Source organism: Peromyscus maniculatus, chromosome 22 (genome assembly GCF_049852395.1).
Source record: "Peromyscus maniculatus bairdii isolate BWxNUB_F1_BW_parent chromosome 22, HU_Pman_BW_mat_3.1, whole genome shotgun sequence".
Lineage (NCBI taxonomy): Eukaryota > Metazoa > Chordata > Mammalia > Rodentia > Cricetidae > Peromyscus > Peromyscus maniculatus.
The window spans coordinates 16,054,937-16,071,370 of record NC_134873.1 but is presented as its reverse complement, the minus strand read 5'-3'; the positions used below and the strand labels follow the sequence as shown (position 1 = coordinate 16,071,370).

Here is a 16,434-nt window from a genome sequence, read left to right as displayed (position 1 = left end):
TTATTCCTTACGTGTCTTAGGTTCGCTATGAAAAGATATCAAATGGTATGAGAGCAAAGACAGGCAGACTACATCTGGTGTTAGCTAGTAGTAATGAACATTCTTTTCCTAGTAAGGAGAGAGCTGAGAACAGCCAGTGCTCCAAGCCTGGGACCAGAATCAGACAAGAGTTACAAATAAGTAATGGTAAAGCATCTATGACGGTCACAGCTAAGAATAAATTAAGGTAAAAATTTAGAATGTTGTCCAACTCATTTCACCATTTAAGTTAAATAAAAATAAAACTTGCACTTTTTTTTTCTTTTTTGTGGTAAGATCTCATTATGTAGCTCTGGCTGGCCTTGAATTCATATCTGGCTGCATCTGTCTCCCGAGTGCTGGGACTAAAGGTGTGTGTGCACCACCATACCCAGCTAACTGCATATCCTCACTGCAAGATGCAGATTTACCTCAACAATGACCTCAAACTGAGGTTGGTGAGACGGCTCAGCAAGGAAAGGTGATGACGGCAGCATAAGCACCACGGTCTGAGGACGGTGCCGGAAATCCACAGAGCGGTGGAAGGACTGAACAAAGTCGTCCAATGACCTCCAAACTGCACCGTGGCGTAGACCCAGGCCAGCTAGTCCCTCTTTCGCTCTGTCTGCCCCCCATGCACACAGCACACACATACTCAACATTTTTTAACAATTAAAATTAGGACCTGGAGAAATGGCTCAGTGGTTAAGAGCACTAGCTGCTCTTCCAGAGGACCTGGGTTCAATTCCCAGCAACCACTTGGTGGCTCACAACCAACTGTAATGAGATCTGGTGCCCTCTACTGTCATGCAAACATACATGCAAATAGAATACTCATATGCATAAAATATGTAAATAAATAAATCTTTAAAAAAACAAAAAGAATTAAAATTAATCACAGACTTAAAACTCAAGATGATAAAACTTCTAGAAGATATAGAAGAAAATGTAGGTGAGCCTAGACTTGGTCATCACTTTTAGATACAATACCAAAGGCTCAAGATCACAAAACAAAGGACTGATAAACTGGACTACATTCAAATTAAAAACTTCTGCTTTGTAAAAAGAAACTGCCAGATCCAGGACTAGAGAGATGGCTCAACGGGTACCAGTCCTTGCCAAAAACCTGACAACGTGAGTCAGATCTCTGAGACTCATAAAAAGCAGATCTGGAAGCACTGACCTACAATCCCAGCGTTCCGAAGGCAAAATGGAGGTAAAGACAGAGGAGCTGCCCAGAAGCTTCGGGGCAGTGGCAGAAATAAGAGAGATTCTGCCTCCAATAAGGTGTAAGTAGTGAGAGCCAACTCCTGAATGCTGTCTTCTGATCTTGACACTGGCATGCACGAGCATGTCTCATATCCACATACATACGAACACACACACATTTGGAGAGGGGAAAACTGCCAAAGGGGGAAGGACTATAGTTTTTGAGAAAATATACAGAAAAAAACCTTACCAAATAAAAGACTATAATCCAGGGCTAGAGAGCGGGCTCAGCAGTAAAGAGCACTGGCTGCTCTTGCAGAGGACCCAGGTTCAACTCCCACCACCCACAATGGCGGCTCATCACCATCCATAACTCCAGTCCCGGGGGGATCCAATGCCCTCTTCTGGCATCTGTGGGCACCAGGTACGCACATGATACAAACATACACTCAGATAAAACTTAAATACACATAAAATGAAAATAAATCTTTAAAAAAAATACTATTCAAAATGAACAATGAACTCCTGAAGGCCAATTATTAGAAAACAAAAAACAAACAAACAAAAAAACCCTGACATCCTAACCTTAACAAAAATGGGCCAAGAACCAGGGCACACTTCTCACCAAAGAGCCTATTCAAATGGAAAATAAGCATGCAGAAAGACTTCTCCATACATGCAATCAGGGAAATACAAATGACAGCAGTGACAGACAGATGCGCACCATTAGAATGGCCAAAGTCTAGAAGACTGGCAGACAATACGAACTGCTGGTAAAGATTCAAAGCAACAGCAACTGCCATTCACTGTAGTGGTGTGGCAGCGTTTTACAACATTTAACATACTCATCACAATGCATCAGTCACACTCTTGTGAATTTACACAAAGACAACATGTGCCCACAGAAAAACAAAGTTCATAGTAGTTTTCACTCATAAATGGTAAAACATGAAGTAACAAATACATCTTTTAGTTGGTGAATGGCTATATGCAAATCATGTCAAATACTATTTAGTTCCACAAGGCAATGTACCATAAGCCATGAAAACGCATGGAGAAATCTCCAACACACATTACTAAATTAAAGATGCCAATCTGGAGCCAGTGAGGTGGTTTGGTTGGAAAACACCTTGTCGCCATGCTTGACAATTGAGTTTGATCCCTAAGACTCACATGGTTAAAAGGAGAGAATCAATTCCTGTAAGATGTCCTCTCATCTGTATACAACTGTCATGGCACCAGTGCACATGTGAATGAAGGTGTGTACAAGAACACACTCAGAAAAAAAATTGTAATGTCAGTTTTAAAATAATGCCCATTTAATGCCAGGCAGTGGTGGTGCACGCCTTTAATCCTAGCACCTGGGAAGCAGGGGCAGGTGGATCTCTGTGAGTTCAAGGCAGGCCTGGTCTACAGAGCGAGATCCAGGACAGCCAAGGCTACACAGAGAAACCCTGTCTCAAAAAACAAAAAAAAACTAAAAATAAATAAATAAATAAAACAATGTCCATTTGAAAAGGTTCCAACTTTCTGATAGTCTCAAAAAGACAAAACCATGCAGATAGTAGAAAAGATCAGAAGTCAGCCAGAAGACTATGTGGACGGGGCAGTGAAAATACACTGGATGGCATTTGTGTGCACACATGTCTTTGTAAATAACGCATCTGTCCCAAGTTTTAGAAAGTACACTACCAAGAGCGAATTCCGGTGGAAATAGAACCCGGATGATAAGAATGTGCTAGTACACATTACCAAGTACAAGTAACAAACATAGAAGAGACATGGGACAAACCTGACTGCTAAAACACAACTCCAAAACATAACTTCCAGTCTGTAGTTTGAGCACTCAAGAGGCAGAGGCATGATGATTAACCAATTGAATGCCAGCCCAGTCTACATATCCAATTATAAACCAGTGCTACATGGTGAGACCCTGTTCCAAAAAGCCAAGAATATAACACATGTAAGCAAAAAAGCACAAAGCAGCAAAACCTGATGTGAGCAAGTCTGTGCATATGAACAAGTAGAAAGCAAATGGAAACACTGTACTTATCAACCCGAATCTAAAAGTGTTCTCCAAAAGGACATTTTTTGTGTGGATGCATGCATGTATTGAAGTGTCTATCGTGACCACTCTCCATGGGTTTTCTCCCTTATAGATGTATGTGTAGTGTGCAGGTCGGATGTGTGCAGAGGCTCAACACTGATGTTGGCGTCTTCCTTGAGTACTCTCCACTTTCTATCAAGGCAGGATCTCTCACTAAACCCTCAGCTTGTCGACTTGAGCTAGTCTAGCTAACCAGGATCCTGTCTTTGCTTAAGTGCTGGCTGAGATTACAGGCAGCTGTCATGCCTGGCCAACATTCTGGGACTCGAACTGTGGTCCTTATGCTCATTATATATTCCCGTATTACAGCTCCCAGAACAACCCCACCAACACACCCCCTCTTTCATCCATCTCTCTCTCTCTCTCTCTCTCTCTCTCTCTGACAGGATCTCTCATTGAACCTGGAGCTCATAGTGCTGGCTAGGCTGCATGGCCAGCGAGCCCCAGGAAATGCATAATTCCTCATCCCCTTTACTGGTGTTATATATCCGTATGTGCTAGGGATCCAAACTCGGTTCTTTATGCTCACACAGCATATTAGCCACAGAGCAATCTCCCAGCTCCTAAAAGCATATATATAGATATCTACATAGAGAGAGATTTATATATAGATACAGATTTGTCTGTTTCATTTTGGTTTTTGAGACAGGGTTTCTCTGTGTCGCCCTGGCTGTCCTGGAACTCACTCTGTAGACTAGGCTGACCTCGAACTCACAGAGATCTGCCTGCCTGCCTCCCAAGTGCTGGGATTAAAGGCACGTGCCCCCATGCCCGACTAGAAAAGTCTATTTTTGAAAATTTCTCAGTCACACAGTCCAAAAGGTCCATGAAGCTGGCGGCTGCTGCACTGTGTCCAGCAGGTGAAATACAGACGCTTCCGCCCCTGCAGGCAACCAGGCAGAGCACTAGGCTACAGGGAAAGAAGAGGCGGATGGTCGAGAGCGAGAAGGCACTGCCCTGCAGCAGTGGGGATTACCTTTCCTCTTCCACCTGCTCTTTCTCCCCTCTTTGTGGCTGCCGCCATCACTGCTGCTGCTGTTCTCAGAGCTCTGAGAATCTGACTGACCATCACTGCTTTCTTCTGAACCTTCTGACAGCTCTTTCACTCCATCTGGCACATCTTTCTGAAAATGTAGGCATCCTGTTAGGATTATTACCATTTTAGCAAATCCAAACTAAATTTCTAGTATGTAATACAGTAACTTAACTGATTAATTTTTACTATTATAAAATAGTAAAACCACCAATATTAGCTGAAATCCTGATACTTCCCCCTTTTTTTGGTCAAATAAATTAATTTTCCACCTACACCCAGAAGATAAAAATTATACACAACATTCATATGCAGGTACCACATATGTTTAAGTTACAGAAAATTGGTAGCCGTAAATCCAGGTAAAAGACGTAATGTTCAGGTTTAAAAAGCTAATAATGATTTTGTTAGACATATTTGTGTCGGGGGTGGGGTGGGGTGGGGTGGGGTGGGGTGGGGTGGGTTGCCCTATGTATTCTGAATTCAATTCTAGAATTAAAGTCAGGAGAACAAGATTATCACATTATTTTCACCTAACTGGGTCCTCAATATTGGTTAATGAGTAGCATCAAGAAAAGGAGTTTTTGTTTCGTTATGTGGTTTTTTGAGACAGGGTTTCTCTGCGTAACAGCTCTGGCTGTCCTGGAACTCTCTTTTGTAGACCAGGATGGCTTCGAACTCACAGAGATCCAACTACCTCTGCCTCCGAGTGCTTTAAAGGTGGGCAATTAAAGGCGTGCGCCACCACCGCACAGCCTGTTGTTTGTTTTTTAAAGAATCACATCAATCTCTTTAGTTTCAGCTCTGAATAATGAGAATATTAAACAGACAGCATAACTATGACCATTTCATGTGAGAAAAGAGTAGCAGCATACGAAAGGCTAGTGATGCAGGGCTCTCTGGCTTCATCTTCTCCCAGTTACACAGCCTTAGTCTCAATCTCCCATAACCTCATTTCAGTGTCTAAGGTGGGGTGATAGCACCTACCTTAAAAGAGCACACAGAAATTAAATGAGCTAATTAATATTAAATGTTCACAACATAGCCTTTATGAGAGCTCAGTACTAGTTACTATGTGTTTACATAGTACAAAAAGCTTATATAAATAAATGGATAAATGAATGTTATTTCTTATGGATTTTCTTTCCATCAATACTTTGTTATCCCATATAATTATTTTTATCACATTAAAAATTGAACTGACAAACACAAAAAAATTGCCCTCCATCTAACTGGCACCACATGACATCTACCCAAGGCCATTAAGTCCGATTGAGCAAGAACAGTATTTTTCCACTTAAATTTTTCTCTCTAATCCATCTCTTATGTTATACACTTTCTTAAAATACAGACCCCATATTTTTATATTCCTTCTTTCAAAATGCAGGACAGCTTTTATAGAGTTAGTTGCCAGCCAGACATCTTGACCTGTAGGTTCAACAAGTATCTGAAATACAAATATAATTATCTTCTTTTTGCAAAAAACTTGTGATCCCCTTGGGATCAACGGCTCATGATCTTAGAATCATTTCTCACCCACTGTTTTACACATACCAAATGCAACGTGTTCTGTGCCTCAAATGTCTTGTGTCTACCTATATTACTACTCTGAGTTCCTACACCAAACTGTAATCTCCTTTTCATAAAAATCATAACACATAGATCTGATGACATGGTTCTCTCTGAAGACCTCTGCCATCTACTTACTCAATACCCCACCCAAACACAGAGCTCAGTCAGGGTAAAACTTTGTTAATTTATCAATTATCCCAACTACAGTGATTATCACTTAATCCAATTTCCTCTACTTTCAAATTCATCCAGAATTTTATCTGTTCCTTCATTTGAGCTACTTATCCTTGAAGGCCTTCACTCTTCTTATGTATATGTTCAAGTCCAACTTAAATCTTACAAGTAATAACACAAACTTTCTAAACCCCTTTATTCAAAACTAATCTTTATTTTGTGTCATTATAATGGAAGAGTTTCACAATATATTTTGTAAATATGAAAATTTTAATAACTAAAATGTAAGCATTACAGAGATCAAGAACTATAGATTATTCATCTTAGTCTATTTTTGGCATAGACTTGACGATATGATTATTTGAACTCTTAGTTTTTTTCTTTAAAGATTTTATGTATGAGAGTTTTGCATGCATGTATACACACACCATGTGTGTGCAGTGCCTGTAGAGGCCAGAAGAGGGCATCAGGCTAGAAACTGAATCTTGCTTCTCTGTAACATCAGCAAGTACTCTTAACTGCTGTCTACAGTGAACTCTGAGCTCTTGCTACAGAGTGCTGAAACTTTTGTACTTTCCTGATCAACAGCAGATTAGGAAAACCTATTGTTCTGCTATTTGGTCTTTGACTCTACTGATAATTAGATCGTCTGTTTGGATGATTCTTTGTTGGCTTGGAATGGTCTGCCTCAGAGTAGGGACTGACTACTAAGAGAAACAATTATGTAATTAGAAAATTGGAACTTTTAGTCCATCTTCTCAAGAACGAAGGTTGAGTTGATGGCCAATGACAAAAATCACACTCATATCACAAATCCTCCATAAAAACTCTAAAGACCAGGGGTTTGGATGAGCTTGCACATGGCTAAAGTCTGTGCTTGGAGACTGGTATGCCAAGACAGATTCTATACTCAGTGGCCACACCTCACTTCATGAATGTCTTTTATCTACATTACAATAAATAGAAAACTCAAAGATTATTTTTTCCTCTAACATCTTTTGTAAGCAGTCCTAGAGCTTAGGTCTCATCCAAAGACTTGTAACTAATAGCTGAAGTGAAGGGTAACCTTTAGTACTGGGCCCTTTGACCGACACAATAGCCAAACAGTGAAAACTGAGTTAAATTAAAGGCAGCTAGCTGACTTCAGTTGGAGAACTGCTTGATATATGGGAGAAACCCCCGAACACATGGTATCAGAAGAACTGTACTAATTGGTATGTAATAACAGAAAATACATTTTGAGGATTTCTTTCCCTCTCTCTCCAACACAGTACGCATTTAATGAATGCAATTAAAATCATGGAAGATCTAGAATAGCTAAAGTATCAAAATGAGATCATGAAAGCTTCATTTAGGGCTAAAGTCCCATAACACCCACAAGTTAAACACTGCAGACAGTCAGAGGAAGTTAACATTAAAAGGCAGAATAGGGTTGTGCTATATATATTGCACAGATTGGCCTTGAGCTCACTATATAGGTCAGGGTGATCTAGAACTGGACAGGACCTTTTACCTTGGCCTCCTGAGTACTATGATTGATAACCATATGCCACCACATTAAGCTGCTAGATGTGGGATTTGTTCCTCTTTTGTTTTGTTTTGAGACAGGATCTCACTGGCTTGCCTGCCTAGAATTCAGAGATACCTACATCTGCCTCCAGAGTGCTTGGGATTAAAGGCATGCACGGCCACCAAACCTAGGTGTTCATTTTCTGTGTTTTGTTTTATGTTGGGTACCTGTGTGCCATAGCACACATATGAAAGTTATAGGACAACTTGTAGGAGTTGGTTCTGTCCTTCATTTATATGTGCCCAGGGAACCAAAAACAGGCTGTCAGTGCCTTCACATGCTGAACCATCTCAGCACCTCAGGTCAGAGTTCTTAATGTCAGTGGACGCAATACTGCCACTGAGCACCGTGATAAGCTCAGAGACAGGAGGCAGTGGGACAGACAGCGGTCTCCACGGACGTGTCACTTGGGGTACAACAGTCTGTCAAATAGTCTGCCATTCTGGTTTGCTGATAAACTTCCTTTGAGAAACAAGCCCTCTCCTAATTATCAGGCTGTCACAAGCTCAACTACAACCCCACATCAAGGATGACAACGATTCGACATTTGTCAACAGCCATAACTCATGAACGGTGGGTGTCACACGGGTCAGTCAGTCTGAGTGAGGTGGAGCCCTGCTTCAGTCTTGGACTCTTGTCTCTAGACTCTCAGTCTGTAGAACGGAGACTCGGACTGAATCCGTGGACGAGGAGGAGACGCTGACTGAGAACAAAGTAAAAGAAAGAACAGACCAAGACCAGATGACACCTTTTGATCATCTGGACCCAGCCTGGATTTCCCATGAATGTTTAGTTTAGCTGTATGAGTTCACACATTTTCCAGCCTATTTACTAAGCTCATTTACATTGGTTTTCCTACTCATAAGTGAAAGGATATTGATGAGAAAAGGTCACCATTTCAGTGTACAAATGAGGTATTAGCCAGCTTGTTATGGAAGAAGAAATGTGGGTGTGGAATCGGATCAAAGTTCCTATTCTTCTTCTGATACAATACAGCCAACACTGGTCAGGAATTACATCTTTCAAACTTTACTTTTTCCCTTTATTAAAAAACGAATAAGGGGTTGGGGGTTTAGCTCACTGGCAGAGCGCTTGCCTAGCAAGTGCAAGGCCCTGGGTTCGGTCCTCAGCTCTGAAAGAAAAAAAAGGAATAATAACCATAACTAAGTTTTAGTGGGGAAATTTATGAATAAAGAAAAGAATCTGGGCTAGAGAGATGGCTCAGTGATTAAGAGTACTGACTGCTCTTCCAGAGGTCCTGAGTACAATACCCAGCAACCACATGGTGGCTCACAACCATCTGTAATGAGACCTGGTGCCCTCTTCTGGCGGGCAGGGGTACATGCAGGCAGAACACTGTATACATAATAAATAAATCTTTAAAAAAAAAAAGAAAGAAAGAAAAAGAAAAGAATCTATGGCTCTACGCAGTATGTTTCAAAAAAAGAATCCTCAATTTGTAATTGAAATATTTTGAAGTTCTGTATAATAAGAAACGGGCTAGAGAAAGGGCTCAGCAGTTAACACTGACAGCTGCTCTTCCTTCCAGAGGACCTCAGGTTCAATCCTCAGTACCCACAGAGTCACTACCAACCATCTGAAACTCGAGTTCCAGGGAATGAAACACCCCCTTCTGGCATCCATGAGTACTGCATGTATGTGGTACACGGATACACATAAAATAAATCTAAAAAAAAAAAACCCATGTTAAATAAGAATATATACAAAGGGTGCCTTCTTAGTATTCATGAGGCCCTGCCTTCAATTCCTAGAACATCTCCTCCCTCTCCCAAATTTATTTACTTACTTATTTTAGGGTTGAAATATTGAATTCTGTCTCTGTGACTCAATTATTATACATTGTCACTTACTCTTTCTTGGCTCCCAAGCAACTTACCTTCAAAGTATATACTCCCATTCTACCTGGGACTTTATAGAAGATGCCCTCTTCACCTCGGGAGTTTGTGTGGAGCATTGCATTTAAGCATGCAAGAGGGGAAGTCCCACTACAAAGCAAAGCAGGTGAAGAGCATAGTGATTAGTTTATCTCTGAATATTCTTTGTAATGCTGACTTAATTTCTTTAATTGATCAATATTCCTGTTTTACTAACTGTAAAAAATATTAATACAGAAAGATATTGCCATGAAAAAAAATGAATGGAAAATTCATTTTTGAGTATCTAAAGGGGAAAAAAATCCGTAATCTAACATTTAAGTAAAAGAAAAACAAAAAAATCAACATAGAACAATATCAAATTTATTTTGCAAACCTACTTTATTTACACACAAAACTTTGTAAGTATAATTAAAGTGGAAAGCATGTACACGCACGCGCGCGCACACACACACACACACACACAGATTCAAATAAATCTCCAGCTTCTTGTGTGCTGCTGCACTAAACTAAATCTGATTTGTAAACAAAACTGCCGTGGTTTCTTGTACTTAAGCTTCACAGGAGATCACTTTAAAGACAATTTACAGACTTATTTTGCATGGATTAGCTTTCTTTCTCATTTTCTAAAATTTTATGTGCATAATAATTTATTATTATGATGAAAAAAGTTTTTTGAGTGGGGCATGATGGCACACAACTATAACCCCAGAATTTAGGAGACTGAGGCAAAAGAATCCCAAGTTCAATGCCATTCTCTACTATAAAGCAAGCTCCTAAGGGAAAAAATTCATTTTGAAGTGTCATCAGACTTTACTGTGCTCTCAAAAAAGGGCAATAAAATTCACTAACAGGCATCCTTATCTTGGTCTGTCACTACATTAAGGAAATGGAACTGGGATTGTAGAGATAAGACCACTGGCTGCTCTTCCAGGACCAGGGTTCAATTCCCAACACCCACATGGCCACTAACAACTTTTTGTAATTCCAGTTCCAGGGAAATCCAACATGCTCACACAGACACACATGCATGTAAAACACCAATGCACATAAAGTAAAAAGTAAATAATTTTAAAAAAGAAAAGAAAATGGGTCTAATGTTCTACCATAAGTCTAATGTTAAGCACTTCTGCATTAAGAAACAGGAAGGTATAGTTAACTGCATGCGTTTAATCCCAGAACTTGGGAGACAGAGGCAGAGGTCAAGGCCAGCCTGCTCTACAATCAGTACTACACAGAGAAACCCTGTCTCAAGAAACCAAAAACTAAAAAATGAAAAGAAAGAAAAGAAACAGAAAAGAGAAGTATAAGCAATGCATTTTTTTTTTTTTTTTTTTTTTGGTTTTTCGAGACAGGGTTTCTCTGTGTAGCTTTGCGCCTTTCCTGGAGCTCACTTGGTAGCCCAAGCTGGCCTCGAACTCACAGAGATCCGCCTGCCTCCGCCTCCCAAGTGCTGGAATTAAAGGCGTGCGCCACCAACGCCCGGCAGCAATGCATTTTTAAGCATAAAACCACATCGTGGTGATATTTTATCTGTGTCCCCCAGTAAAATAAAGCTTGCCTGGAGATCAGAGGAAGGCCAGCCACTATAGTAAACACAAAAGTCATGCAATGTTAGCACACATTAATCTGTCTGGATCTCTGTGAGTTCAAGGTCACACTAGAGAACAGAGCCAAGTGTAGTTACACACGCCTTTAATCCCAGCACCAACCATAGGAGGTCTGTACAGATAGACAGGAAGTGACAGAGCTGGGCAGGCAGAGGAAGTGATGTAGCTGGGCTGAGAGAGCCAATTAGAAAACAGAACGGAAAAGGCATATAAGTCTGCTTAGAAAGGAAGTCGCTCTCTTTGGAGCCTGGCAGCTGTTCCTACCCCTCTGATCTCGGTCAGATTTTCACCCCTATTTCTGGTTCTGTGTTTTTATTTAATAAGACCGTTTAGAAACTCATTTACACCACATGCTTTAAAAAGTATACCTGAGCATGGTGATCCACACATATAATCAAGCCTCTAGAGCAGTGGTTCTCAACCTTCCTAATGCTGCAACCCTTTAATACAGTTCCTCATGTGGTGACCCCCAACCATGAAATTATTTTCACTGCTCCTTCCTGTCATTTTACTACTGTTATGAATTGCAGTGTAAACATCTGTGTTTTCTAATGATCTTAGGTGACTCATAAGAAAGGGTCATTCAAATCCTCACATTGAGAACTGCTGCTCTCAAAACTGAGGCAGGATGAAAACAAGTTCTATGTTAGCCTGAACTACAGAGTAAAGACCTGGAAAACAAAAACAACAAAAAGGGGGTATGTTATAAAATATCGAATTATAGAGGCTAGAAAGCTGGCTCAGTAGTTTAGAACATTTGTTGCTCCTGCAGTGTACCCAAGTTCAATTCCCAGCACCCATTTAGAGGCTCACAACGATCTATAACTCAAGTTTAAGAAGATCCAATGTCCCCTTCTACACTCTGCAAACACCAAGCATGCATGTGGTGCAAATACACACACACAAGCCAAATATTGATACACGCTAGGCATGGCAGCACACACCTTTAATCCCAGCACTCGGGAGGCAGAGGTAGGCAGATTGTGAATTCGAGGTCAGCCCGGGCTACAAAGTGAGTTCCAAGACAGCCAGGTCTACACAGAGAAACCCTGTCTCAAAAACAAAAACAAACAAACAAAAAGAGGCAAACCTGCTCTGCATAATGATTATCAGGCCAACCAGAGATACATTGTGAAATTCTGCCTCAAAAACAAACAAATTCATACACATTAATTTTTTTAAGTCTTTTAAAAATCAAATTATAGACTGACTACCAAAAAGGAATAAAATTGTATGTTCTCAGATGATTAAGCCTGTGGATTTTATTCAACAGAAAAAAGCTAAGAAATAGCTATTAAAATAAAAGCTTCAAGCTGGATGGTGAACACGCCTTTAACCCTAGCCCTCAGGAGGTAGAGGCAGATTCTCTGAGTTCGAGGCCAGCCTGGTCTACAGGGGGAGTTCCAGGACAGCCAGGGCTACAAAGAAAAACTGTTTTGAAAAACAAAACAAAACAAACAAACAAAAGCTTGAAATTAAGAACAATATTAAAATGTAGGATATAAAATGATAGAAAATATTACTAAAAACCAAGTGTTAGTCTAAGGTCAAGGGCTATAGTGTTAAAGAAAGCACACTAATCAATCCTTTTGTGTATGATTGGTAGGTGTTTCTGGTTTGTTTGTTTGTTTGTTTTAGGACAGAATCCTCATTCTGTAGCACAGGTCTGAAGTGGTGTGGAACTCTAGATGTAGCTTCTGGCATCAAACTCAAGGCAATCTTCCTAGTTCAATCTCTCAAGCATTAGAATTACAGGTATAGGATCTATGCCTAACATTGGGCGCTGCAACTCTTAAAGCAACACGTTCCTGTATCTAGGAAAACAGAAGTAATAAGAAAGCACGTTGAAAGTTCATATGGAAAGAAGTCAGGGAATGGTCTGGAGTCTGACTACAACTCCCTTACGTAGTTTTTGTTTTTCACAATTATTAAGGGGCAAAACAACTTAACAGGACATTCTCAACTCATCTTCCTCTCAGCTCCCTGCTGGTGATACTCAAAACCCTAAAACCAAATCTACTACAGAGACCACAAGCAACATGGACAGAAGTGGAGGACTGACATTAAGAAAGGCAGAGGCAGGTGGACCTCTGTGAGTTCAAGGCCAGCCTGGTCTACAGAGTGAGTTCCAGGGCAGCCAGAGCTACACAGAGAAACTGTCTCGAAAAACCAAAATATAGAAAGAAGAAAAGAAGAAAGGCAGATCTCGGGCTGGAGAGATGGCTCAGCAATTAAGAGCACTGGCTGTTCTTCCAGAGCACTTGGGTTCAATTCCCAGCACCCACATGGCATCTCACAATTGCCTGTAACTCCACCTCCAGGGGATCCAACACTCTCACACAAACATATATACAGGCAATGCACATAAAAATAAAAATAAATAAATCATTAAAATAAAAAAAGGCAGATCACTGGAGATCACTGGCCAGCCAGTCTAGCCAAACAGAAGAGTTAATGACTCTTCTGGGGAAAAGTAGGTGGTGGAAAAGGGAGCAGAATATACTTGATGTCCACTTCCGACCACCACAACACACTAATAAATACCAATAAAAATAAATAAATCACCAAGTATCCTGTATGTCTCTAATGGGCATGTGTTCATTCTTTTTTTGAACTGTGATAGGTGGCATATCAAAATGCAGAGAGAAAGCCACAACACAAAGGGTGCTAGGATTAAAGGCATGTGCCACAAAGCCCAGCTGACTCTCACTCTCTCTCTCTCTGTCGATGAGACGTCTTTGTCTCATCGACACATACGAAATATCTAACTCCCATCTTAGCCAAGGTCATTTCAAATACTAGCTCATTATACCATCTAACTTTTAAATATTGTGATAAACAGGCCATAAAAATAAAAATTAGCTTTGAGAGAAACAGAATGCTTCTTCGTTTCTGTAATAAAGGTACTAACTACCTATCTATTTACTATCTTATTATAGATGATTAGGACGCCTAAAGTTTTTTTTTTTTTCCTGGAGACAGTGTTTCTCTGTGTAGCCCTGGCTGTCCTAGATCTCACAGACCCACATGCCTCTGCCTTCCAAGTTCTGGGACCAAAAAGGCGTGAGCCACCACTGCTCAGCTGGGATGCTTAAAGTTCTTAACAACTGGACCAAATCCCAAACAGTGTTTGTATCCAAACTAAGTACAAAAGGTTACACAAGATCTTATGATTCCAGGTAAAAGGAATGCCAACATGAACACAGAAATTGAAGCTCAGAATCTCTGTGAAGAAAATAAACTATGGGTATAATTATACAAGAACTGAACTGGAGACAATAAAAACACAGAAATCAGGTAAAATTTTACATCACTGTCCTTATTGGGTAATTATTGCTCATTTAGCAATGCAATTTTGTATCTTAATAGCTAGTGCTGTTATAATTGCTTTAGGCTTTTTTATAAAAACTACTTTTTAGAAACTGAACTGGGTCCTCTGCAAGAGTAGCAAGTGCTCTTGCTGCTGAACTGTTTCTAGACAGGCTTTGCTTCCTGCTTTTGTGAGAACTAGAATGCCACATGTGGATGTGGATATCAAAATTCTGAGTTTTTAAGTAGTAGTCTGACCTAATTATTTAACCAATTCATGATATTTTCTATCAGAAATTCTTTCTCAGAGAAGTAACTTAGATATGGTAAACCTTAGATTATATCAAATGGCTTTCACGTCAAGTCTCAAAAACAAATACTAAAATAGGAATGAGTTCTTAGGTGGTATTATGCATGTGGGGTAAGATCACAGAAAGTTGGGCATGGTGGCACACATCTCTAAGCCCAGCATTTCAGAGACAGATCTTAGTAAGATCCTGCTCAAAACAAAACAATTAAAAAAAAAAAAAAAAAAAAAAAAAAAAGACCAGAAGACAAGAAACAGCTCAGTCTGCCACTCTGTCCTCAAAGACGGGACCACCACTACTACCTGCAAGTGTCCAACAGACCAAAATCAAAGATCTTGCCACAAGAGCGCCACGATACACATGTAACTGCATTCACACATCATACACACAAATAACTTAAAAGGTTAAATCTTAATTAAGCTTCATTCATAACCCATTACTTAAAAAATAAATTATAAATGAAATGAACAGATTAACTGAAGTTGAGAGATTAATCTGAAGCTGTAAGCAAACATGGCATTCTATGACATGAAAATACAGATAGAGTTCCCTGTCCTCAAGCCTCACATCAAAGTCATAGAACTGAAATTTTAAAACAAAACAAAAAAACCCCACTATACTATAAACGGGAATTGCTACAACCAACAGCTATCTAAAGAGACCAGCAAACATCGACAAAAAGCCAATTCAGTAAAGGATTCAGACTATGAATTTTCATCTGTTCTGCCTGGTTTAAAGTAAGTATCCTTTGGGTAAACAATTTACCAATTATTTTCTCTGTATCAGTCAAGTAAATAAATATATTTTCAATCTCACAAGCAACAGGCAACACACATTGCTCTATCTTCTAAGCATTTTCATTAATGCTGAGTGGTACTTCAGTGCTCTAAGACAAATGACAATTTTGATAGGCCTTAATGTCAACAATTTCTAAAATTATGGCCATGTAATGGTTACAAATTACAAAAATTAACAAACCAAAACAAAAAAGCTCATTTAGTAACTAACATTTATATAATATCACTATTACTTTATTTCTAGGGCAAATCATTTTATAAAGTAAAAACCATGCATACATTGGCACATTCAGTAAAACTTGTAAAAGACTACATTATAATTGCTTAATACTCCTTTAGAATAAAGTAATACTTCTTACCTTCTGGAGTTGGAATGCACCCCAAGAAAACAAGAGGAGGGAAAAAAAAAGTTTTTAATTTTCTTTACAAGTAACAATAAGCTCCCCCAATTAAGTTATACCTTGATCTCCCAGCACTATTAACAACTCTCAAATTAGTAACAATCCCCATTTTGCTACATAAAATATTAATTTTTTAAAAATGCAAATTAGTCCAAAATATCACTGTCTAAAATTGCACACTTAAATTCAGCCACATAGTCTAATTACTTTAGAAAAACAAGTGAAATACTTGAATTCTATGAAAAAGTGTAATTAGAGTTAAGTGTGAATTTTTCATAGTGTTCTTCCCCCCCCCCCCCCCCCCCCCATCTGATTGCCAAGAGTCATCGTAAAGCCATCAACTAAGGCCCTTGAGCATTATTTTCTTCTCTTTGATCTATAACAGAATTTGATGCGAATTTAAACAACAGACAAGAATATATTGCTGCTGC

At 39.6% G+C, this 16,434-nt stretch overlaps 1 protein-coding gene across 5 annotated transcripts in view; it reads right to left on the bottom strand.

Moving 5' to 3' along the window:
- LOC121826268 (putative Polycomb group protein ASXL2) overlaps positions 1 to 16,434 on the bottom strand; it is a 142,338-nt gene that overhangs the window by 45,014 nt on the left and 80,890 nt on the right. For all 5 annotated transcript variants that reach the window (XR_013046978.1, XM_076558758.1, XM_076558759.1 and 2 more), the window contains 2 exons: positions 9,581 to 9,689; positions 4,311 to 4,458 (listed from right to left, as the gene is read on the bottom strand). Coding sequence is in view for 4 of the 5 variants with exons in the window: in XM_076558758.1 (XP_076414873.1) it covers positions 4,311 to 4,458; positions 9,581 to 9,689 (257 nt within the window). In the remaining variant the exon portion in view is untranslated. The remainder of the gene's footprint in view (positions 1 to 4,310; positions 4,459 to 9,580; positions 9,690 to 16,434) is intronic.